The 26,769-nt window shown below is 40.3% G+C and overlaps 1 protein-coding gene across 1 annotated transcript; it reads left to right on the top strand.

The window, feature by feature from the left end:
• The first annotated feature begins 369 nt into the window (after window positions 1–369).
• LOC138148853 (C-type lectin domain family 4 member K-like) lies at window positions 370–26,222 on the top strand. Its single transcript, XM_069071753.1, has 7 exons — window positions 370–485; window positions 15,676–15,805; window positions 16,408–16,524; window positions 17,327–17,704; window positions 21,500–21,651; window positions 23,316–23,434; window positions 24,301–26,222. The coding sequence occupies exons 2-7, from the start codon at window positions 15,730–15,732 to the stop codon at window positions 24,548–24,550; spliced, it is 1,092 nt and encodes a 363-aa protein (XP_068927854.1). The 5' UTR covers window positions 370–485; window positions 15,676–15,729; the 3' UTR covers window positions 24,551–26,222.
• The last annotated feature ends 547 nt before the right edge of the window (window positions 26,223–26,769 follow it).

Below are 26,769 nucleotides of genomic sequence, written 5' to 3'. Positions count from 1 at the left end.
TCCCAGAATCCAGGTGCCCAGATGCCCAGTCTAAGGCAACTTACTTTGATCCAGGCTACCCCTCTGAGTCAGCTCCAAACCCTCCTCTGTTACAGTCCTATCTGAGCAGGATAAAGAGAGTTAATGGGGGTGGAATCCTTTCCCCCAGGTCATGTCCCAGCTAAACTCCCTAGCGGCTTCAGTCCTTGATTAGAAATTAATTGGGGTGGGACCATGATAGGAAATGGGGGATTGTTCCAAGAAGGGCCAGTTCCAGGAGGAAGGGTTCCAGTGAGGGAGGAGCAGTCTTGAGAGCCTGGAGGAACTGACTTCCAAGTATAGCCAAAAATAGATGGGGACAGAGGGGGTCAGGGCTGCTTCATTTCTAGCAATACCAGATGTGCAGAGCAGGGCAGGACATTCTTTGAGATCCAGGATGGAGACAACTGAAGTACAGAGGAGGTCGAGGCTCCCAAGCTAGCAGAACAAGTGTAGGGGGATCAGAGGTAGGTCAGAGCTTCCATTGAGTCTCTGTGTGCCCCCAGGGAAGACTCTTCTCTTTCTGCCTCATTTTCTTCCCATGTAAAATGAAGAATTTGGACAAAATGGTGTCTTCAATCTGTGGTCTGTATTCTAAGAGTCCTTTAAGTTCTGACATTCTAGGTTCTAAAATATCCCCCTCTTCTAAGGTTCTACTCCCCAACCTATGCTCTGGCCAAGCTCCCTAGTAGCTTTTGTCCTTAACAGCCCTTTGTTGGGAATGGGATTGGGCTAAGACATGGGGAAATGTTCCCAGGAAGGAAGGAGGGATTCCAGTGAGGGAGGGGCAGTTCTGAGAGTCTAGAGGAACTGAAATTGACTTCCAAGTGTGGCCAAGGGTGGGGAGGGAGGGGTTCAGAACTGTTTGGTTTCCAGCAATAATTGATGTACAAAACAGGATGGGAGATCCAGGACAGAAATGTGTGTACGTGTGTGTGTGTGTGTGTGTGTGTGTGTGTGGTTAGGCAATACAATGATCCCTTTCTAATCCTCATGCTTTCTGACCTTTGCATCATATGACTTTGCTGTTTATCTTTTCTTTGATCATCTTTTATCTCAAATTTTTTTCATGGCAATCTTCTCCCCTGGTTCTCCTCCAATCTGTCTAATTTCTTCTTTGCAGGCTTTGTATTGACCATCCCCCATGCCTGGAATGCTGTCATGCCTCACTTCCACCCTTTATTTTCCCTGACTTCCTTTAAGACTCAGTACAAATCTCTCCTTCTTCAGGACTCCTTTCCTATTCACCCCTTTTCTCAGCTGCTAGTATTTTCTACCATTAAATTACATCTTATCTACTCTGTATACAATTGTGTGAAAGTGCATATACATACATATACATATGTATTAAATTGTACTAAGACTTTTGGGACACCCTGTATAAAAAAATGTACTTTAATTGCAAACATGTTTTCTTCCCCATTAGGATGTGAGTTCCTTGAAGAGGGGGATTATATTTTTGCCTCTTTTTGTATCCCCAGCACTTTTCACCATTCTTGGCACATAGAAAATACTTAAATGCTCATTTGTCACTGACTGACTGATAGAACCCAGGACTTTCAAACCCCTTGAACTCAGAAGGTTGACTCTAAACTTTGGACATGTCTCTCTCAAAATGAATGTTTTAATATTATTCAGAAAAGGAAACACGAAACAGACAATCTGAGGCCTTAAAACTTCTTTTTTCATATTCCTCCCTTGCTCAAAAACCTTCATTGGATTCCCATTGCCTACAGAATAAAGCCCAGACTTATTAGCTTGGTATTCAAAGCCTTCCACACTTGTCAATGACAAATGAATTAAAATTTCCATAGAGTGTGTGACATGAAATGATAATATCTGAAATCCCATTGCTTAATCATTTTCCTGTCTAAAAACAGATTACCTCACAACATTGGTGGGTAATGTGACATGTTTTGGCTTTTTTTTTTAACTTTTACCAGTGCTGATCTATACCTTCCCTGCAATTGATTTTCTTGGTGAGTTGCTTGGGGACACTGAGAGTTTAAGTGCTTTTTCCAGGGTCATATAACTAAGTGGAATTTGAACTCAGTTTGTTCAAAATCCTACAGGTGATAAGTGACTGTCAAGAAATCAATGAAGGTCTTCTGATTCACAATTGAATCTACTTAATCTTCCCCTACTACTAGTAGACTACTACTATCACCTATGTAAAATGCTGGAATTACGAAATTGTACAAACATTTAGCCTTCTGAGATTCTAGTTCTTCTTTCCCTCAGGCATGGAAGGTGCGAGAAAAATTGTAAGTCAGAATTTGAGGAAGGGGCCACACCCTCATGAGGAAGGGCAGCAACCTTCCTGAAAATAAGCAGGCTCAACCCGAGTCCTTGTGAATTGACTGGAGTCAGCAATTAGGCTGGAATGATTGCAAAATATTTAGTTATATGGGCCTGCTTTCAGTCAGGCATGGTCCCACTAAGAAGACTCATAGTACCTGAAAGTGCTGACCTTGGAACACAGTGGGAGGAGTCAGCATTGTTGAGTTGAGAGCTGAGAGCAGGGAGAGGTACCTGATGAAAGGTCCAATCTAGAAACTGAATGTAGCCACATAGTGGAGCTAGACATAGATGTGAGGTCAATGCAACCCCCTTCTCTACTTCCTCCCTTTCTGCCACTGATACTACCATATTCACAGTATAGCATGGTACTGGAGATCACTGTCTACCAGAAGATGTAAGGTTTCCAATGCCTATTTATGCAGGCCTCTGGGAACCATGGGACTTTGACTTTTTCCTGAAAAGACAGTTTCTTTCACTTTCCATCCTTAAGGAAGAGAAGAGCTGAAATCTCAAAAAAGGAAAAATGTGTATGCAAGGGCACTAAAGAGTGGTCAAGGGTTTGACAGGTGCCACCACTATAATGAATAGGAAAAAAATTGCAGCCAAGATGGTGTGTGGAAGAAAGGTGCTTCTGTGCCTGAGTGGCTTCAATCATGGGAATGACTAAAGGTTGACACCTCATCTACTTCCCTGAGGTGCAACAAGAGGGAGATGAGAGCAGGTCCTGTTACTGAGCACTACCATTGCTTTTGCTGCTGTTACCATGATCAGGGATGGGGTACAGTAGGATTTAAAGTACTGTAGAAAGGACCATGACCAACTGAAAAACCTAGGAAAAATATTTCAAGAAGTCATAAAATAAAACTTCCCCAAACTGTTAGGACAAGAGAGCAAAGTGGTTACTTCAAGGTCAAAGAAAAAAATACCACAAATATCCAGAAAGAGAGAGATCAAGTATAAAGGAATCTGTCAGAATAACACAAGACTATGTTGCAACTCCTAGACTGAAAAGTCAGGTTTGGGGGCAGCTAGGTGGTGCAGTGAATAGAGCACTGGCTCTGGAGTCAGGAGGATCTGAGTTCAAATTCGGCCTCAGACACTTAACACTTATTAGCCATGTGACCTTGGGCAAGTCACTTAACCCCAATTGCCCTGACTTCCCCCTTCCAAATAGGAAAAAAAAGAGAGAGAGAAAGAGAAAAGAAAAAGAAAAAAGATAAGGTTTGGAATACCAAAAGGCAAGAAAAAAAAGTTTACAACAAAGAATAGTTTATTCTGATAAACAGTATAATCCTATGGGGGAAATGTTAGGACTTTAATAGAATAAAGGACTTGTAAGCTTTGTATATGAATATAACTGCAAAACACTTCGTGGAAATGAAGACAGATTCACATAATTGGGAAAATGGTAGTTGTTCTTGGTTGGGTCCTGCTTAATTTGATACTGTTGGTCACCTCCTTTTCCTGAGTACTTTCTATTCTATAGACTTCAATGGGACTTTTCTATTCTGGTTCATATCAGTGTTCTTTGTTGGCTAATCATCTCTATCATGTCCCTCTAAGAGTGGAAATTCTACAAGGTTATATCCTGGTCCCTCTTCTTTTCTCTTTCTAGACTTTTTTTTCTATTGGTGACCTCATCAGTTCCAATAAGTTTGTCATCTCCTTGCAGATGACTCCCAGATAAGTATATCTAACACTGCCTAATTTCTCCCCCAACCTTTAGTACCATATCACTAATTGCCTACTGGATATTTCAAACTATTCTGTAGCAAACTCAAACTCAACATGTTCAAAATAGGACTCATCTTTCCTGCCAAACCTACCCCTCTTCCAAACTTCCCTATTTCTGTTGAAGATACTGTTAAGCCAAGCATGTGCAGCTTTCTAGAGGATGGCTGCTGTGAACAGCTTTCAAGGTTCTGATTACATAGTATAATGAATACTCTATTCAATAACAAATCAGAGCAAAACATTCACAGAAAATCAAGGTACAGCATTCACAATGTTACAGTTATAACAGAAAAAAATATAGCATTCACAATGACATAATAACTCAACAACTTATCACTAAAATGGCCACATAGTTTTCACCACAGTGGTCGCATAGTTTTGAACAAAGTACAATCATTTAGTCAATCAATCACTTAGCAACTCAATCATTCAATCATAAAGTACAAAAGTCAAAGTTCTCCACCCTAAGGTCACAGTAAATCATAATCTTCTCAGTCAATACACAGTATCCAAGTAAAGTCTTCTTTCAGCTTGACTTGAGGCTGACTCTCAGCTTCCATGGTTCTTCTTCCATGGTCCCAGCTCCAAATGTCACCTGGCTTCAAAGGCAGACAACTCCCAGTTCCTTGTCCAGATCCTGGTCCAGTTCTTCATCCAGTTCCCATTCCATATTGAGGCTCAATGTCCAGTACACCTCCAGTCCTTCACAGTTCCTGTTTCTGGGAAGACAAAGCTTAACAGAGCCACAATAATATTTATACACATTGCCAGCACTGTCATCAATTCACTATCTGCCTGTGAAATCAACTCAGACCCACCAACAAGGTCTGAGAACTCAACACAAATCATCAATATAGAAATCAACACACACCCACAAACAAGGTCCAAGAGGTCAGCACAAATCATCAGTAAAGTCTCAGGACCTCCAAAACCCTCCTCCAGGACTTATGTAAACATACAACCAGAAAATCCTCTTTCAGGACTTCCAGTAAGGTCCCAGGGCTTCTGTACAAAGTATCACAAACAAACATCAACACAGACAGAGCAGACAAACAGCGTGCCAGGATACCATAAGTTTTCTCCTTGACTCTGCCACCACAAGAGTCCTCTTCTCAGTTTTGCTGTCTCCAGCCTGGGGCTCTCCTTATATATGGTCATTAGCTCCTCTTCTTCCTGTTGCAGGAGTTCATGAGTTCTAGGGTTCACAAGTTGTGAGGTTCACACATTTTGTTTCTTAACAGACTTGATACAAGGCTCAAAAGAAACTTGAACGGAAACAAGGTATTAATTCAATAGCTGAAACAAGGTGTGAACTTCTTCTGTGCTTGCCATTACAGATACCTCTATCTTTCCAAGTCACCCAGGTTTGCAACTTCTGTGTTGCAACTCACCTCATATATCCAATTAGTTGTCAAATCTTGTTTCTGTCTTTATACTATCTCTTATTTATACTTCCTTCTCTCTTATATGTACTCTATCCCAGTTTACACCCTCACCCCTTCTCACCTTAATTATTATAATAGTCTTCTAATTGATCTCCTTGACTCAAGTCTCTCCTCATTCTATTCCATCCTCCACAATGTTGCCAAAGTGATTTTTCTAAAGGATTGGTCTGAACATGTTATTCACATATTCAATAAATTCCAGCGGTTCCCTATTGCCTATAGTACAAAATACAAATTCTTCTGTTTGGCTTTTAAAATCTTTCACAACCTTATCAGAATCCCCCTTTCCAGCTTCATTATACATCATTACTTTTCCTGGATGCTACAATCCATCCGGATAGGCCACCTTTCTGTTCTTCACATGGCACATCATTTCTTCAAACCTTTGGCTATCTGTGTCTCATGCCTGGAATGTATTTCCTCATTACCTTTGACTCTTAGGAGTCACTCTTTTTCTTAGAGACACGGCTCAAGCATCACTTTCTACATGGCCTTTCTTCACCCTCCCAATTGCTACTACCCTCCCTAAATACATTATCTTCATGCTCTGTATGTACATGCCTCCTGGACAGAATGTAAGCTCCTTGAGGGCTATGATTACTTCTGTCTGTATTTGCATCCTCAGGGCCTAGTATAGTACCTGGCATGGAGTAGGTGCTTAATAAGCTTGTTGACTAATTGGTATCCCTGACTCAAATGTCTCCCCATTGGAAACATCTGATTTACTGCTGCCAGAATGATTTTCCTTAAGTTCAAGTCTAGCAATGTGACTTCCTCCTTCCCCCTTCAGGTCTCTTCTTTTTAACTCAAGGTGAAATATGTGTTCCTCCATCTGTTAATTCAGGCTCTTTTACAATCTGATTCCATCTTCCTTTTCCAATATTATTACATACACACCTCTTCCCATCCACCACAAACATCCTATACTTGGGTCAAATTAGACTACTTGCTTTTCCTCACACACTATTCTGTTTCTTATCTCTGTTATACCGACTGCTCCCCCACCCCCATATCCCCAGTCTGGAATGAACTCCCTCCTCACCTTTGCCTCTGGGAACCTCTGGTTTCCATTGAGACTCAGCTCAAGTGCTCAACAATTAGCCTAGTGCTGGCACATAATGTTTCCTTCCTTCCATCCATCATTCTGTTCTTCCTTCTGTAATATTCTCCTTCCGTTCTTCTCTCCTTCCTTTCCTCCTTTATTTATTTCCTTCCTTCCCTTCCTTCTTTTCTTCTGTAGTATTTTCTGCATGAAGTTTCTTCTGGTCCTCCAGCTGCTAATGCCTTCCCCACACACAAGGTTACCTAATATCTGCTTTAGATTTGTTGGGTATATATCTATAAATGTACACATTGTCTTCCTGATTAAAACATAAGCTCCTTGTGGCTAGAGTGTGTTTTAGTTTTGTTTGTAAGCCCAGCATCTAGAACAAATCCTGACACCTAGTAGTTGTTTAATAAATGTTTATTTATTGATAGAATGTAATTTTGATATATCTTATTGTGATTGCTACCATATTATTTTAAATGCAAATGGTGAAAAAGGGCACCCTTCTTATATACCTGATTCCAGGGAAAACATGTATCTCATTTCTATGAAAATTTGCTACTAACTTCCCTAAAGTCCTGGGTATATGTCATACACACACACACACACATACACGTCATGCCTGGTATTTCCCTCCATGGCTATCACAAACCATAGAATGACGTGTGATCTTCCAAGATTCCGATATTTTCTACCAATTCCTTCCCTGTAGGGCAAGAACCACTCCCCCCAATAGTTTCTTTTGTCACTTTCTCTGCTATATGAGAGATATAATTGTCAGCAAGAAAATTATTATTTTTCAAAAATTGTATTTTATGCTGCTTGGCTTTTAGTACAGTGAAACTAGTTGATATTTCTCTGGGCAAAGACATCAGAATCTCATCTCTCCTATTGTTTAAACCTTAGTCTCTAACCCTGGTGGTCTGTGCCAGGCTACCTGGTGATTTGGGGTCTCATTTTGGACAGTTACTAGCTGTGTGACCTCGGACAAATGATTTCATTTCATTTCTCTGGACTATTGGAACAAAATAGTTTCCTTATTTATAAAATAAGGAGATTAGAATAGGTCAGGTCTAAACTCCTTTCTAACTCTAAATCCTATGATTTCTCTCAGTGCCTCCTTCATACTTTTTGTATTTTCTTTGTCTCCCTAATCAAACATTTATTAAGTGCTGACCATGGGTCAGGCATTGGGCTAATGATGCGAACACAAGGAAAAGCCAAAAAAAAAAAAGTCTCTGTTCTTAAGGAGCTCACATTCTATTGTAAAAATAACTGGGTGTATGATTCCAGAAGTGTAATGATGGCATGTACTATCTGTTAGAGAGTGCAGAATGAGACATTCTACACACACATACACACACACACACAGACACCACATACACACACATTTTCTTTTAGAGATGGCCAATGTAGACATTTGTTTTTCTTGACTTTGCATGTTTATCATGGGGATTTTGTTTTTCTTTTTCCTCTGTTCAGGGAGAGATGAGGAGGGGAGGGAGGGTATATTTTTGTTGATTGAAAAAAATCAATTCAAAAACTAAAAATAAATAAATGTTTTAAGGAGTAAACAAAGTGAATAAAAGAAAAAGAGAATAACTAAATATCTATAAGACATGAGGGTATGAAGGAGAGGGAAAAGCCAAGGTTGCATACCTGAGTAAATAAAAGTTTCTTTAATAGAAATATACAACTTGTTCACCCATTCACCAAATGATGGACGCTTTTAGTGAGAGAACTAGAACTCTGGTCTAGAGCCTGATTATTATGGTAAATCCCTGCGTATTGCGGTTCCCTTAGTATATAGTACTTTCTCTAGACTAGGAGGCCTGTACTTTTCATCCTTTCTTTGGTTACAGTTTCACTAAGTGTAGCTACTGTATCAGTAGCCTCCGAAATGTGTGCTTATGAGTGCTGGACTTAGAATCAAGAGAGACTGGGTTCAGTTCCTGCTTCTCATACTTGTTAGCTATGTGATCTATGTGACTCCGATCAACTCACTTCTTCTCTAAGATTCAGTTTCTTCATTAGCGAAATGGAAACAATAATACCTGCACTGTTCAAGTCTATTTTTGCTATTGCTTTGTTTGAAATCATGTTACACCTGCTTTTTTGCGCTTACCTGAGACATAATAGATTTTGCTCCAACCTCTTATTATAATTCAGCTTGGGTCTTTATGTTTTAAGTGTGTTTCTCGTAAACAACATATTGTTGAATTTAGCTTTCCAATCTCTTCTGCTAACCTCTTCCATTTACATAGTTCATCCCTTTCTTATTTCTCTCCATGCTATTCTCTTATACCTTTTCTTCTCCGTATTCCTTTTTCCTTGTTTATTTCAAACTATTTTAGTTTTTTTTAACTTTTTCTTCACAATCCCTTCTCCAAATTTGTTTTGCTCTTGACCAATCCTCCCTGAATCTGCCCTCCCTCTTATAGTTCCCTTTCCCCTTTTCAGGTTCCTACTGAATCTCAGTGAGTCTAATGTATTTCTCTCTCTCTCTCTCTCTCTCTCTCTCTTTCTTTAGATGAAAGTGAAGTTTAAGTGATGTTTGCTGTACTCCTATGTTTGCAGATAGTTCCACTTGTACAACCTGATTATGTGTATTAATGATTTCCCCTCTCTTTTAAAGCTCCCATTTCTCCTTAACATTTTCTTCCCCCTTCTTTTTTTTCTTACCATGTCTTCAAAATAGAAAACTATTTGTAGGTCTTCTGTGTCAATTGACTTAAAACTTCTATGTTTCCTTCTGATATTAAGATTCTGAAAAGCTTTTAATACCCCCCCCATTAGAATGTAAACAGTTCATTCTTATAAAGTTCTTTCTGACTGTTCACTTTTTATTACTTTTTTATTTTTCTCTTGACTCCTATATTATATTTCAAAATTCTTTTTTAGTTCTGTTTTTTTTTCATCAGGTATGTATGAAAATCTTCTATTTCATCGAAGGTTCATTTTTTTTTCCCATATAGAACTATGTTCAATTTATCTGGGTAAATTATCATAGACCCTTGTGTCTTGCACTTTTAATATCATTCCCCACTTTTTTTTTCTAATAGTGATAGCTGCTGTCTTACACAATCTTGATTGTGGTTCCTTGATATTTAAATTTTTCTTTCTGACTGCTTGTAGTATTTTTTTTAAATTTGTCTAGAAGTTCTAGATGTTAGCAATGACATTTATGGTAGTTTTAATCTGGGTTTTTTTTCAGGATTTGGCCAGTGTATTCTCTCTATTTTCACATTACTCTCTTGTCCTAATATTTCTGGACAACTTACTTTAATAAGTGCTTGAAATATCATATCCAGATTCTTTTTTTAGTTATGGATTTCAGGTAATCCTATGATTCTTATTTGTCTTTGATCTATTTTCCAAGTCAATTTTAAAATATGGAATATCTTACATTTTCCTCTATTTTCTCATTCTTTTGATTTTGTTTTAAAAATTCTTGTTGTCTCCTGGAGTCACTAATTTCCATTTGTTCCATTTTGATTTTTAGGGAGTTCATTACAAGAGTGAGATTTTGTATGTCTTCTGTTAAGCTATTGATCCTTTCCCATTTCTCTCTTCCATAGTTATTTCTTTTATAATAAATTTTTAGAAAATCTTATATCATTGTCTTCAAATAACTCTAATATAGTTCTTGTGTACAAGCTGCTTTTTGCTTGGAAGTTTTTGTTTTAGGTGTTTTTGAATTATTTTTCTCTCCTAGGTTTGCATCTTGATCATCTCTGGTATCATAAACAACTTTTTTTTGTTTACTCCTTTTTATTCCTAGAGACTCTGGAGTTGAGTTCTAAGTCTTCCTTGTTCTGGTGATTACATCAAGTTGAGGACCCTTTTATCAGTCTTTGTGATAGGACACTTACATTACTTCTGCCTGCTCCTGTTCCCTTTGGCCATAAGGTCAGACAAAGATATAAAGAAGCCTTATCTTCTCTCTCTGTTTCCTCCCCAAAGACTCATCCAGGACTTTGAGTAGGAAGAAACAGATTCCCAATCTTTCTATTGGCGCTTCCTTCTTTTTCTCTCCCTTCAATGACTCTCTTTTAAAAAATCTACACCAAGCCCAAAGTTGCCCTTCCACGAGAAGGAACTGGTCTTCTCATGAGCATGACAGGAGGAGAATGTGGGAGGTTGTGGTTGGAACAGATGGTCACCTTTCTGAACCTCACTTCCCCATCTATGAAATGTAGATGACAATACTTGAATTGTCTCCCTCACAAGACTGTTAGGAATAAAGTCCTTCATAAATTTTATTAAAATATTTTGTTGATGCTTTTTTTTTTTACACCATAGTCATTTCCAAGTAACTCGTTAAATCTCAGAGTAGAGCCCTCCCTCACAACAGAGTTGGATAGCTAAGCATAGCAATCAACACCTTGGCCACATCTGACACATATGCTTCATTCTGTAACTACAGTCTACCACCTGTCTGCAGAGGAGACATGCTTCAGGAAGAGTTCTTTGAAGTCGCAATTCAGTCACTGCATTGTGAGAGTTCTGATATTTTTCAGTGTGGTTTTTCTTTCTATTTTTGTGTTCACTGTGTAAATTGTCCTCTGGTTCTGCTCATTTCATTTGCCAATAATTCATACAACTTTTCCTGTTTTCCTAAATTCTTTGTATTTGTCATTTTCATGGTGAAAATAATTTTCAATTAGAGTCATATGCCATGATTTGTCCAACCATTCCCCAATCAATAGGTACACAATTTGCTTTCAGTTCTTTGCTGCCACAAAATGCTACTATAAATATTTCTGTATGTATATCCTATGCTCATAATATATATGTATAATTGGTTATTTGGAACATTCATTCCCTGTGATCACTATACCTATTGGGATATAGTTCTTGTTCAACTATATTTGCATTAATTCTCTATGTATCTTGAATAATATACCTTCATCAGAGATATTTGCTTTGCAGTTTTCTATTCCCCAATTAATAGCTTCTCATTTATTCTGAATTTATTTTCTTCATGTAAAACTTTCTAATTTTATGTAATGAAAGTGTTTCTTTTATTTTGTATGAATATTTCTATTCCTTTTTTGATCAGGAATTCATAATTGTAAAAGGCATCTTTCACATATATCTCTTTTTCTGTAGTACGATCTTTTATAGTTTAGGTCATACATTTGGATCCAAACTAGTTCTCCTAGCAATTTCTTATCAAATAAGGAATCTTTAACCCAGCTGTTTGTGTTTTAGCATTTACCAGATAGTTGTTTATCAGCTAGTATACTTGATTGCTTCTGGGTCTGATTTACCTGATTTACCAAATTAATTTGGGTAGTATGGTTATTTTTATTATGTTGGCATGACCTGAACATGCACAATGACTGTCTGCTCATTTGTTTACATCTTCTTTAATTTATATGATGAATGTTTCGCAGCTGTAGTCGTATAAGTCCTGAGTGTGTCTTGATGGGTTCAGAAATTTTATGTATTTTGTGACTATTTTGAATGGAATTAAAAATAATCTCTTCCTGAAAACTTTTATTACTAATATATAGTAAGACTTATACTTTTGTGGGCTTATGTCATAACACTACTGAAATTTTTAATTATTCTGATTATTTTTTGGTAGAATTTCTGGAATTCTCTAAAAAGTCATTATGTCATCTGAAAATAGAGATAATTTTCCTTCTCTCAGCCTATTTTTAAAACTCTTTTTCTTGTATTATTACTGTAGTTAGCATTTTTAGAATGATATCAAATAATAGTGGTAAAAATGGGCATTTTAAAAATTCACTTCCATCTTACTGGAAAGATTTTAGTATCAAAAATTGTAATAGTTCTTGGCTTTAGAAAAATACTGCTTATATAATTAGGAAAGTTCCACTTACTTATATGATTTTTACTGCTTTTAATAAAACAAATGAATGCTACTTTTTGTCAAAGGCTTTTCCCTATTTATTGATATAATAATGTGATTTTATTGTTGATTAATATGATTATATGTTTATAGTTGTTCTAATATTACACTATCCCTCTTTTCCTGAAATAAACTCAACCAGGTCATAGGTTTGTAAATTATAAAGGAATGTGACTTTTCTTATTTCTCTTTCTTTTTTTTTCTTCTTTCTCATATAGTGGGGAAAGCAATGGATTTTGATTTGGAGGATCTGGTTTGAAATTTTAGTTTTGATAAGTTTAGATATTTATTATCTATGCGATCTTAGGAAACTTGCCTTTCTTCTCTGAGCCTCATTTTCTTCATCTCTAAAGTGAAGGAAATGGGCTGGGGGGTGTTTAAAATTACTTCTAGCTCTATATCCTCCCATAAGCCTCCTCTCTCTCTCCTGTCTCCTCTTCTGTATCCTCCTGCAGATGGGGGCCCCAAGAGGATGCATATAATTGGGGTTGAATAAATGATGAAAGAAAGAAGGAAGAGAGGAAGGAGGGAATGGGGAAGGAAAGACACTAAAACCATCCCTTCCTCCCTGAAACTGGGCAATTTGTTTCTGTACTGAGACTCGTACTCCTATGAACACACACATATGAAGCAGACAAACACTGAGGTCAAAGTGAACCTGGTGAGCCAGGTGGATACCCAGTGAACACAGGGATCCAAAGCCAGAGCTAGGTAAAGCTAGAAACATCAGCAGGGTATCCAAAGTCAGAACAAGGAGACATTCTGGCCTTCAGGGATCAGCAACCCAAGCAAAAAGTCCCAGATCACAAGGTGCTTCTGAGTCCCTGTTATGTTTCAGGTAAATTCAGGGTTATAGCAAAGAATTGACTTAGTTTTTATAATAGGGGAAGCACCAGGGTGGTGGCCAAATTCAAAACAGGATATTTTACTCAGAAGTTCAGTCTGGGTAATTAGAAGAGAGACAAGATGAAAAACAATCCAAGGATAATCCAAGCAGTTAATACAGGTCCAAAGCATGAAAGGATTAAAGAGAAAAATGAAGGGCTGTAGCAGAGCTAGGGCCAGGACTTATTCACTCAGCTTTCTACTGGTGGCTGGCTGCTTTGGGGTGTGGCCTAATCACTCTGGTCTGGAATAATGGAATCATAAATTATTAAGACTGAAAAGAAACTTAGACAATATTTGATCAACTCATTCATTTTATAGATAAACTAAGGTTTAGAGAGAGGAAGTGACTAGTCTAAAATAATACAAATAGTAAGTGATAGAGTCAGAATTTGAACTCGTGTCTTTTGACCTCAAGTCTAGAGGTGTGGTGGTCTTGACATTCCATTAGGCTTCATCCTTTTCAGATGTCCTTACCAAATAACACTGACCACAGAGAAGCATTATCAAAGACCAACAATGGCCCTTTAAATCCATCCAACCTGGTGAGGCTCATGCAATGGCATGAATTACTTTAGTTTAAAGGCAGCAGAAGCCCCCAGGCAGCTGTCAGAGCAACACCTCCAAGGACATACTCCTCCATCTCCCCCTTTTCTATACACACCTTGGACAACAGCATAAGAAGCTGTCTGGAGAAAATAGTCCTTCATTCAGCTCAAAGGAGACTGGAAATTCTCTATGTCTCCTCTGTCTTAAGCAACCAATGAAGGTGGAACTTTGTATTAGAAAAGATAGAAAAAAATTCCCTACTTTAATGAAGGCACACAGAACTCCCATGTTCTGGCAGTCTCTGGTGTGACTGTTGACACTCTCACCCTTGGGGAATCCAGCCAGAGAGTTAGATAATAACCCTACCCTCAGAGAGCCCAGGGCTAATAGAAATAGACCACACTGCTTTTAGACACAAATGGAAGTATATTAACAGAGAGGCAGCATGGTGTAGTAGAGAGTCTTAAATGTGGAGTCAGGAAATCAAGTCCTGGCTCTCTTACTACCTGAATGTCCTTGGGCAAGTCATTTGACCTCATCTAGATCTCAGTTTGTTCATTTGTAAAATGGGAACATAAAATTAGCTCTAAGATTTCTTCCAGGTGTAAATTCATTTTTGAGACATCTTCCCCTGGAGTATGCTGGTGAGTATCTAAGGGTGGGAGAAGAGCTGCTTAGGAAGGAGGTAGGGCAGGAAAGGTTAGCTAGCTGGCAATGAGCATAGGGAACATGAGTCTGAGAAATCTTGAAATTAATTTTTAATTAATTAATATTTAATATATTATATAATATATTAAATAACATAATAAATATATAAAATAATACATAATATATTAAATAATAATATTCAATAATTAAATTAATTAATTGATTAACTGATGAGCTTTTATATTCTCGCCCCCTTAACCCCTCCCATTGAACAAAATAAAGATAAAGAAAAAAGGAAATAAAAACCCCAAACCCTCATAACAAATATATTAAGTCAAGCAAAGCAAATTCCCTCATTGGCCATGTCCAAAAACATTCTGCATTTTGAGTCTATCTCCTCTCTGTCAGGAGGTGATGCTTCATCTTAGTACTCTAGAATTAGTTTGTCAGTACACTGGTCAGACTTCTCTCTTTCTATATTTTATTAATAATATTATTATTGTATAAATTATGTTCTTGATTCTATTCATTTCATTCCCTGCCAGTCCATGAAGACCTTCCTTTTTTTTTTAGAGGGGGGAGGGCAGGGCAATTGGGATTAAGTGATTTGCCCATAGTCACATAGCTAGTTAAGTGTCAAGTGTCTGAAGTCAGATTTGAATTCAGGTCCTCCTGACTCCAGGGCCAGTGTTCTTTCACTGAGCCACCTAGCTGCCCCCTAGTTTTGCTTAAACCATATATTTCACAATTTCTTATGGCACAATCATTTTCCATTACAATCCTATGCCATAGTTTGTTCAGCCATACTTCAATAGGTGGATACTCCCTGAGTTGCCATATCATTTATTTATTTATTTGTGTGTGTATGTGTTTATTTATTTATTTTGCTGCTGCAAAAAAGACTCTGAGTAACCTTTTGAAGGAGAAGGGAAGAGAAGAGAAGGATGGGTAGGGATAGGATTTAGGGAATCTTTCTATGACAGACTCTTTGGTTGGATGGATTCCAAAAGGTCCATGCTGACGTCCTTGAGGTCCTGGTCTGGAAGCAAAGGGTGGAGCTGTGGTCCAGACCTGGTCTCATGCATGTAACATGGACTTTTGGGGTTGAGGTGGGCAGACTGTCTTACGAGGCCACTTCCTACTTTTATTTATTATAAATGCCCTAGAAGCAGCAGTCCTGTGTGGTGACTGAGTAAGGACACGGTGTAGCCCACGCCAGGATGAAGGAAAGTGAGAAGGAAGTCCAAGTGGCCCATTTCACAGTAGACAACCAGGACATCTCCCTGTGGCCCCGAGGTGAGTCCCGGGGGGAGGTCACTGTTCTCCTGAACATGCGGACCCTCCTCATTCCCTCTTTCTTGCCCATTCCTGTATTTGAACTTCTTCCCTAGCTAACTTGTATATATTTACCTTTATTCTGTATATTCTGAATATAGATATATAGAAATATACATGTAAAATATAGGATAAATACAGAATATAGAAATAATAGAATAAGATGATCTTACATATGTACTTTTTGCTTAATCAGTTAAGAAGGTATTAAGTTCTTATTATGTGTCAAACACTAGGTATAAAAAAAAGGCAACTAATCTCCCAGTAGAATGCCAGTTTCTTCTTTTTTGAGACAATCAGGGCTAAGTGACTTGCCCAGGGTCACACAGCTAGTAAGTGCCTGAGGCTGGATTTGAATTTGGGTCCTCCTGACTCCAGGGCGTGTGCTTTATCCAGCTTCTTGAGAGTAAGGGTGGTTACATCCTTTGTATTTGTAACCCCAGAAAGTAGCATAGCACCTGCCACAAAGAAAGCATTTAGTAAATGCACATTGATTGATTAGCACATATTTGGACCTGATTCTTCTGCAGACTTGCTTTCTTTTTTTTTTCTTCCCCCGACAGACCCTCCTCCAAAGAAGGAGTCATCTGCCATCCCAAGGACCTTGCCTTCTGTCTATGTGGCTATTATTCTGTTAGCAGTTGGCCTTGTTGCCTTCCTCCTGGCCATGATCATTCTCTGTAAGTAAATGTCTTTGAATAAGCCTGATTCTTGGTCTTTCCCCACCTTGGGGGAGGGGGATGGCTTTTTCCTTGCACACTTACCAATGAAGTTACTCCTTATTCCACTGAGGCTTTGCTCTGCTCTAGGTGGCCACCCTTTCCCAGACCTGCTTCTCTTTCCTACATGCCCACATCTCCTCCTCTGGGTTCTTTTCCCAGGTCTGCTCATCTCTGACCTCCCACTACAGAATAGACAATAAGATTCAGAGCTAAAAGGGCCATAAGTGACTATCCAATCCCACTGCTCATTTTACAGATGAGGGAACTGAGACCCAGATAGGTTAAGTTACCTATCCTTGTCTTATGCCTCCAGATTCCCATAGTTTCCCTTTTCCTCCAGACTCTTCCCCCAATCCCTTGCCCCACTCTCTTTCACTAGTCTCATGTACCCACATCTTTGGTTCCTACCCCATGCCTGTGTCCTGCACCCCATTCTCACAGCTCCCTAGATCCTCCCCTCGTCCTACCTCTCTGCATTTGGGGACTTGTGTGTGACCCCCTGATGCCTTCCTCTTAGCAGTCATGCTATTAACTGTTCCTTTGTATGAGCCTTCCTACTGTATAACTTAGGCATAGGCATAAGTGCGGCACAATGGAAAAAAAACACTTTTTGAGTTCAGAGGAGCTGGGATTTGGACCCTGCCTGTGTGGCTCTGACCAAGTCAGTCTGTCAGAGCCTCAATTTCTTCATCTGTAGAATGAAGGGGTTGGAATAGATGGGTCAACCCTCCAGCTGACTTTGCAATTTCCTCTTCCCCAGATCCCCAGTTACTGGGAAGGATAGATGATGTCAGGGCCTCCGTCCACATGCTCCAAGACCGTGCAGAGAACACCAGTATCTTTCTCAGTTCTGAGATCAGGAAGCTGAGAAGCAGGTTGGAGGATTCCCGTACCCAGGTCCAGATGCTAAACCACAGTCTGGGGTATTCGAATGTTCAGCTACAGCTGATAAATGCCAGGCTGAGGCAGGACACTGAGCAGCTTCAGGAATTGATGCACAGTTGGGAGGAGCTCGAGGAGTTAAATGGCCAGATTCCAATGCTGAAAGAGGATTTGAAGAAAACCGGGGAGCTAAATGCTAAGATCGAGCAGCTCAGGAAAGATCTGCAGATCCTGGGGACGTCACTGTCACAGCAGCATGAGTGTTCGCCATTCCTGTGGGGGAGGTCAGGGTGGGAGATGCTGTTCCTGAAGCTTCAGATGCTAAGGAGACTGGGGAGGTTGGGTCTAGAGCTCAGGCAGGAATTCCAGGATGGATAAAGGGACCCTGACACCAGGGCTATAGAGCCCTGCCATGGGGAAGAGGACTCCCCACTGGGGGGTTGGGGAAGGCTCCGGGATCCTTCATATGAAGTCTTCTCTTCTCCAGCTTCTTTAACCAATCCCCAAAGGATATGATCTCACGATCTTTCCTAGTTGTCCTCTTCTCAATATTTTTCAGTTTATCAAGGTTTCTCCTAAAATTTGGGGCCCACAATCAAACACAATACTCTGATATGGTTTGATTGGCCAAGGTAAAATATAGCAGGATCAGCAAATTATTCATTGACTTTGGAATCAGCAAGACTTGGGTTTGAATCTTCTCTTAGTTACTTACCAACTGAATAACCCTAGGCCTCCGTTCTTATGTGTAAAATAATAACAATAGCTAGCATTTACAAAAAGCTTATATCTCGAGTATCATCTTCCTAGTAGTCATTTGTTGGTTCTCTCCTTTCCAGTCCAAAGATCATTTTCTTTGGCAGGGAAAACAAAAAGAAAATATGAGCTGGGCAGCTCTGCCTTCTCTCTATAATTAGTTATCATCACCCCGTCTAGCCCTTACAGGTAGTGGCCCTAGCCTTTCTTTGAGCCTCCTCTTTCCCCAGAACATCGTTCACAAACATCTCCACTCACCACTCTTTTGGCTGTCCTTAGATTTTCTTGCCAGTCTCAACTCAGTCTCAATACATTCATTTCTTGCCTCCTGCCTCTGCTTCCTTCTACTCATGTATTTTTCAAACTTAGGTTGGCTAACGATGAATGTACAGAGTTCTCTTTAGGCAAGCCTTCCTTTTCTACACCTTCAGAATTGTTCTTCCATATTTACAGATTTCATTTTTGAGAACTTCTCATCCTTCCTGGGATGATTTTCCTTGTAGAATTTAGGTCACAGAAGGTTTCCTCTGAACCCTTTGAGATGTGCTCTTCCTATAGTGAATATCAGACTATATCACCTTTTCTCTTATTCTCTATCACAAATCCCACTATAGAGTGGTCATTCCTCCTCAGGGTTCCCATAATTTCCACCCCCCAGAAATTCATTCCTTCTTGTTGATGAGAATGAGATTAAAGGAATAGAAGTTCCTATTGTTCATTTCTCCACCTTTTGAAAGATCTAATCATTAAGGCAGATGGCAGGATCATTGAAGTCCCCCACATATCAGGTGATTGTGCCAGTTTCTGGAATGCATCATCCATTTCTTTTATCTGTCCAGGTAGTCTGTAGAAGATTCCAATAACAAACATACTTCTATTATTGCCACAAATGGTCTTCACCTAAATGTCCTCTGACGTGCTTTTCTCTCCCCATTCTTCTGGCTCGAGATTCTTACATATCCTATTCATTCTGAATAAAGTGTACTCTTCTGGACCCATGTTTCAGTAATAGGTTTCATTGTGCCAAAGTTCAGTGATAAACATGGGATCAAATCTGCCTCCTTGCACTAGGTTCTTTATCAACGTTAACTCTTTTGTTGCCTGTTATTTGTATATTCGAGGCCCTGAGTTTTATCACTGGTTCTTTTCTTGGGTTTTGGTCTCCTATGAATTAGTGAGGGTTTCTCCTGCTATTATTCCCACACTGCACCTCCTCTCCAGCTCAGTGGCTTTATGGAGGCAGTGTTCTCCTTGGACCTTCTGCTTTTCCAATTTAAAGCCTTTTTGATTAGATTTGCAAGTTGCCAGGAAAAGACATTTTTATCAGTCCTTGTTAAATGCATTTCATCTCTCTGCAGGAGCATGCTCTCCTATATTCTAAGCCACTGTCCAGAAACCTAAATCCCATTCTCAGATACAATCTTTTAAACCAGCTCTTCACTTTGTTCAGTCTGCCTTTTTCCTTTGAAAAGAAAGCTTTGCCTTTGATCGATAACAATAATAAAAGCACTACTTAGATCTTTAAGGTCAGTCTATCAGTCAATAAGCTTTTAAGTGCCAGGCACTGTGGTAAGTGCTGGGAATACAAGGAAAGGCAAAATAATGCCTCTGCCCTCAAAGAGCTCACATTCTGGTTGGAGAGACAACAGGCAGACAAGTATGGACTTAGAAGTAGTCTCAGAGGGAAGGGGCTGGTGAAACATGGCGGTGTGTTTGATATGGTAGAGTAGACTGGACAGAGTACTGAAGGAAGCAAGGGAAGCCAGGAGGTGAAGGGGGAGAGCATTCCAAGAGTGAGGGACAGCCAGTACAAAGGGGTGCCGTTGGAAGATGGAGTTTCTTGTCGGGGTAATAGCAAGAAGCGTAGAGCAGATCTCCATTTTCTAGATTCCTTCTGGAGGTATCATTTGTGTCCATGTGAATCACCACAAGTGGTTGTAGTCATCAAGTCTAATGAGTCTTGGGAGGTTCTCTGTTATATCTTGGATACCTGCTCCAACAAGATAGTAGACCTCTGTTCTTATTATCGGGTGAGCAAAAAGCCACGTCAGTAGCCTTCGGTAGGGTGTCACCAACCACCACTGTTTGTCTCTTCTTCCCTGATCCTGATGGAATGGTCTTTCACTTGTCAATTCCTGGGGCTTTGAGTCACCATTCCTTGGAGGTGGAGCAGCAGCTTTTTCCTTCTCAAGTATTCAGGCACCCATTTTGGGGGGGGGGTGGAGATACTCCTATCTGTTGTTTAACTCCCAGTATTCAGTGGTCCTTTTTGAAATTCTACTCGGTGCCCTGTTCTCCCACTCTCCAATCTCCTGACACAGTTGACAACTTCCCTCTGCCTTTTCAGATTTTTTTCTTCTTTGTTTTCCCATTGCATCCCCTTTTCCCTCCCCCACTTTTTAACAGAACTTCATTCTCCTTGACAACCTAGAGAAGGCAGGAACATTCTTTGAGAGTCTTGATCTTATTTTTCTAGGAGGGAAACCAGCCTGCTCTTTGAGTATGGACAAATAAGAAATACAAAAATCACATACTCACTACGGGGCACTGCAATATTCACCCTGCTCTCCATACTCGCTGGAATTGATATCCTCATTCCTCCCCCCACTTTTTCTCCCCTTTAGAACATGGTAGCAGCCTGCTTGAGGGCATCTTCAGCTCCAGAACTCTTTCTTCTCTCCCCATTAGCACCTCCTGACTCCTGACCCCAGTGACATGGTCACCACATCCAACTTCCTTTTTCTTAACTGAGTTTTGCTAACGTGTCTTGCCAACTTCCTAGTTTTCTTCTTGTTCTCCTCTTTGGCTCCTCCAGTTCTGCTGCCTCACTTCCTTTGTAATCCAAGTTTTTTTTTAATGCATTTAAAAACATAAGCCCAAGAAGGGGTCCATAGGTTTGATCAGATTGCCAAAGGGATCCATCGCACACAAAAATGTTAAGAACCTCTAGGCTAGATGATAACTTAGGAACTTTCCAGTTCTGACATTCTGTGATTAGCCTCCCTTAGAAAGAGGATCCTCATCACCCTCTTTGCCTCTTAGACCACTCAGTATCGTGGCACTAGAATCAAGGATCCTTAAGAGATGTTGGACCTGTGGGAAAGTTCTGGAGCTTCTTGAGGTCCTGGGGACCACTTGGGTCAGCCCCTTTAAGGATAATATTCCTTGCAAGTAGTGAACTCCCCATCTCTGGAGATCTTCTTGTTGGGCATACATCAGGTATGCATTGAACTCTGTGCCCCCTGAGATACCTTTTAGGCTTACTGTAATATTTTACCTCAACCTTGTTCCCCAGGTTACATTCTGGAGATGGCCTCTCAAGACTGGAAATTCTTTGGAGGGAACTTTTACTATTTTTCTACCATGAAAAAGTCTTGGTACAGTGCTGAGCAGCTCTGTACTACTCGAGATTCTCATCTGACCTCAGTGACTTCAGCAAAAGAACAGGTTGGTATCCTAAGGGGTATTCAACACAGAGGGTAATGAAAGGTAGTAAGGTGTAGGGAAATTGGTGCTGAATTTAGAGTCAGGAGATTTGAGGTAGAATCCTGACTCTAAAACTCATTAGCTGCATGACCTGGGATAATACTTGGTGAGTCTAGGGGTTGTTGTGAGAGAACCATTTTGAAAATTTAATATCCTATAGAAGAATGGATTATTATCAGTACTGGGGAGTGAGAGGGAAGTAGGAGGGAAAATGTCCCATCTATTCCCACTTCCTTATAAGCACCTATAGCAACATCTATCTAGGGGAGAGATCTTTCTGACTCAGGGCCATGGCTGAGGAGAAGGACCTATGCAAGATAACATTAAGCCCTAGGTGTCCCTGGCCACAGGAGGCTCTGAGCTTTTGCCGTTTGATTTATAGGCCTTAGAGAATGGGATTTTTTTTTTGCCTTTTTGGAGGGCAATTGGGGTTAAGTAACTTGTCCAAGGTTACATGGCTAGTTTTTTTTGTGTGGGTGTTAAGTGTCTGAGGCCGGAACTGAACTTGGGTCCTCCTGACTCCAGGGCTGGCGCTTTACTCACTGTGCCACCTAGCCGCCCCTGAGAATGGGATTTTCTAACATTTAATAATGTGGGGGCTTATAACAATTTCTACTGTAAAGTGCCTCTCATTGACTTCTTCCTCCTATAAATTATATGCCCTAGTCTGCTGCACAGATCACTTACCCCTAATCTTCCTTCTATTCCTCCAACCAAATCTCCATCTCAAAACTAGCTGTTTTTTCATAAAGGGGGCTTTGGGCTCTACAGTTATCCCTTCCCATCATGACTTTCCCCATTGCAGTTTCAAGTATCACGGGTTAGCATAAGAAATTAAATGGGAATGGGGGAGGGAGAGTTTTAAGAAAGCTGCAGATAACACGCAGAAGCTAGTAGACAACACAGTGCTTATGACCAAATACTTAGCCCAAATTTTACAATAAGGTGCTGTAAACATCCCATAAAAGAAAATGAAGGAATTCATGACTTCTTCCCTAGTACAAATGGAGGGTCAAAAAAATTTTACATGGATTTCCATATCATGAGGGTGTTATGCTCCTAGGATGCCAACCGCGTGGAAGGGATAGCTGTAGCCTCTAAGCTCTGGTCCAGTGAAAAAAACAGGATCAGGGTCATCATCAAGGGCCAGGCTGATCCTTGATCTGCAAGAGCCTGCATATGTCACCTGGAAATAGGTGCTAAGTCCTGGGTTGGCCCTCTTGGTCCTATGCCAGGTTAGAGCCTTAGCATGGACAAGACTAGGGAATGCCAAGTTTGCTTCCCTTTGGTCCTTGGGAATTCAATTCATTTGTGGTTAGAAGCCTGGGCAGGTCACAAAGAGATCCCAAGCTTAGGTGAGATAGATAATCTGACTCCAGGGAGCTCACAGCATAGCAGAGGGGCTAAGACACAAACAAGGTGACCGAGATACACAGAGTGGAATGATAGGTGCATTGAAGAGGTGTAAAAAAAAGTGTTACCTGGAGGTCCCCTTTGGAGACATTTACACAGAGGCACAGACACAGGCACAAACAGAAAGAGAGACATGTTGCTCTCCACCCAACCCCAGTGTCCCCAGTGTCCCTCACTCGGTTAATGACATCTGTGTTCATTTCATTTTGTAGGAGTTTCTTTATAAGGTAGCCAATGGAGTTCCTTATTGGATTGGTCTGACAAAAACAGGATCTTCTGGCACCTGGCATTGGATTGATGGAACCCTATATATAGAGAGGGAAAACATTCGGTGAGTCCATAATCATGCCTGTTCTCTCCCTGGTCCTTTCTTTTTCCATGGCCCCTGGTAGATGCCAGGACGATGGAGGCAGAGCCAAAGAAAAAGTGACCCCATCTTGTCCTGTCCAGCGTGTGTAGGCTTTTGGAAGCAGGGCCTTGGCCTGTGAGTCAGGAAACAAGGACTTTAGGCCTAGATCTAGAGCCCTCACTGACTCTGTGATCTTGCCACATCTCCTCCTTTTTTAAGCCTTCCTCATTTGCAAAAAATGAAGGTTTTGGAGTAGATGATACCTTCTAGCTCTGAAATTCTGTGCTCAGGGTTTTAAGGTGTCTTTCATTTCTGACAGTCTATATCTTCTTTGTATGTGGTGTGTGTGTGTGTTTGTGTGTGTGTGTGTACACATGTGTATGTATTTGTGTTTAACATGGAGGCCTGAAAATTGCAATCCCAGCTCGGGCTTGGTTTTGGCAGGTTTGGTGGACTCAGCGCTAAATTTCTTTTGAGGTATCTCCTGCTCCTTGCTGGAGGCTCAGTATACTTGGTCTTTCTAAACAATCCTTAAAAGGGGACAAAATTTGGGGTGGCTAGGTGGCACAGTGAATAGAGCACCAGCCCTGGAGTCAAGAGGGCCTGGCTTCAAATCCAGCCTCAGACACTTAACACACAAAAAAACTAGCCATGTGACCTTGGGCAAGTCGCTTAACCCCAATTGCCCTCCAAAAAAGCCAGAAAAAAAGGAGGGGGAAAAAATTTGAGATCAAGAGACGTAGGGCCTCCTGGGATCTAGGCTGCTGCTTCCCCATCTTGGATTTGGTTTTGAGACCAAAGGCAAGAAATGGAAGGGAATGTGCTAAGATGTGCTCTTTTCTCATCAGGTTCTGGATAAAGGGGGAACCCAATAACGTGGGTGAAAATGAACTCTGTGCAACTTTAGTAAAGTCCTCTCTGATGTCCTGGAATGATATATCTTGTGACCGGGAGTTCCAATTCATTTGTAAGAAGGACCCAAAGCCATTGGAGACTAACCAGTTCCATGATGGAATTCTATTTCATCCTCTCAGCAACTCCCAAACTCAACATAAGGATGTTTATCCCTCCAACACCCACAGGGAAATTTCTTCTTAGACTATAATGTTTTAATGTCATATCAAAACATTCCAGGACATGCATACATCACCTGGGACTCACATTGCTTCACCAAGCTGGGGAGGAGGAAAATAGGGGAAGAGAATGGAGAGAAAAGGACATTGCAGAAACTAGGCTGAGGTTGTCTGGAGAAGGTCCTGATGTGTCTCCTACTTGACATTTCACTATTTCCCCCAGTGGCGCTGCCATTCACTGAGCTCCCATGTTCAAAACTCTGTGGTTATTGTTGACTCTTCTCTGTTCATCACCTCTCTATGTCTGGGCAGTTACTCAGTACTATTAATTTCTAACTCCTCAATATCTCTTGTCTTCACCTTCCTCTCTATGCCCTTTGCCACCACCTGTACCAATGAGGTACAGGCCCTCATTGATGCCCATTTAGAGCCTTACTGTAACCTTCTGACTATTTTTTAAATCTCTTCTAATTTCCCCTTTCTAGTCATTATTTATACCATTGCCCTAGTAATCTTTCTTTGGCATAAATTTGGTCATTTTCCTGCGCTACCTTGCCTAAAGTAGGCACCTAATAAATTCCTACTAAGTCGAAATAAAAATCTTCAATGATTCTTTATTGCCCCTTGAGCAAACGTCAAATATCTGGCATTCAAGGCCCTCCATAAACTGGCACCATTTGATCTTTAATGTCTTATCTAATATTGCTCCTTGTAGTCTAAGTATCTAGCCAAACTGGTAAACTCTCTGTCCCCAGACACTCTACGTTCACCTGGCTCTCTGTGCTTTTGCTGATACTGCTGTCTATGTTCCAAATGTCTTCCCTTCACTTCTTTTATTGGATTAAGATGGCTGATGGGATATGAAAGTTGTCTTCAAGAATTCGAAGGGCTCTTATATGGAGGAGGGATTAGACTTTTTCTTTTCTCCAGAATGAAGAACTAGGGCCAATACTTATTAGAAGCAAAGAGGAGCAAAGACCTCTGGCACTGGAGGAAATAAATTTTAGATAAAAATATAGTACTAATAGGGAGAGGGACACAAACATAGGTATAGTATGGGATCCCCTGTAACAAAGAATTTTGAAAGAGAAAAAAAGGAGGGGGAAGGTACTGAAAAATTAACTAATATATAAAAAAACTGATATGCAGTATCACACCCATGTCCCCTCCCTTATTTGTTACAAAGGATTTTTCTTTTCCTTTTTTTTTACTACATGGGGTGGGAGGGAGTGAATGGGAGAGAAAAAATCAATTTGTGTTCATTGAGAAAAAATGTTTAATTTTCAAAAAAGGGATCATAGGAGCGGGTAGGTGGAGCAGCGAATGGAGAACCGGACCTGAGTTCAAATCCGGTCTCAGACACTTAACACTTATTAGCTGTGTGACCTTCCCCCTCCAAAAAGCAAAAATTTAAAAAAAGACATCATAACCTTCTCTACCATTCTATGCTTCATTGACAGTCACTGCGCGCTACTGTGTAGCCTCAACCATACACTAACATTCTTAGAAAGCTCTCTGCCCAACATAACAAAGTATTTTAAGGCTGTCGTCTTACTACCGTTTTTCCCCGCTAATAAGACACTGTCTTATTATTTTTTTTGGACAGAAAAACACCAGAGGGCTTATTTTCAGGGGAGGGCTTATTTTAATGAACATTGACAGCAATTTTAATAAACAGGTAAATGTGAACAAAAAAATGTACCTTTATTCAATAATGATAATGTCATCTTCTTTCAACAACATCATCATAAGTGTCCATACCCTGAATTCCATCCTGGATGTCTTGCGCCTCCATTTCCTTCAGAAGAAGTGGACCCAATCTGTCATGTCCAGCAACATAGCTTTCTTTAAATGAATATGTCTTGTCCAGGTAACCTGCTTCTAGTGCCTTGGCGACACAGCTGTCAGTAATTTTATCCCATGACTTCTTCACCCAAGTCACGGCTTCTTGCAGACAGGGCTTCACAAAGTTTCCATGCTGATTTCTTTCCATTCTATTTTCAATGTAGTCATTGACTTCCATGCACAAATGGTCCTTGAATGGCTTGTTTATTGCAATATCAAGGGTCTGGAGATAGGCAGTCATTCCTGCAGGAATCATTACTTGATCTATTCTTCTCTCTGCAAGGAAGTTCTTCATTTCTTTAGCGCGGTGAGTGCTGGCTGAATCCCAGACTATCAGACCTCTTTGGTTACCTCACATAACAAGTGGCAGTATTAAATCAACCCACTTTCTTATAACGG

The sequence above is a fragment of the Petaurus breviceps genome, unplaced genomic scaffold (assembly GCF_028583685.1).
Source record: "Petaurus breviceps papuanus isolate PSGF00001 unplaced genomic scaffold, PetGlider_PUasm1.0 140, whole genome shotgun sequence".
Classification (NCBI taxonomy): Eukaryota; Metazoa; Chordata; class Mammalia; order Diprotodontia; family Petauridae; genus Petaurus; species Petaurus breviceps.
This window is presented reverse-complemented; position numbering and strand designations above follow the sequence as displayed.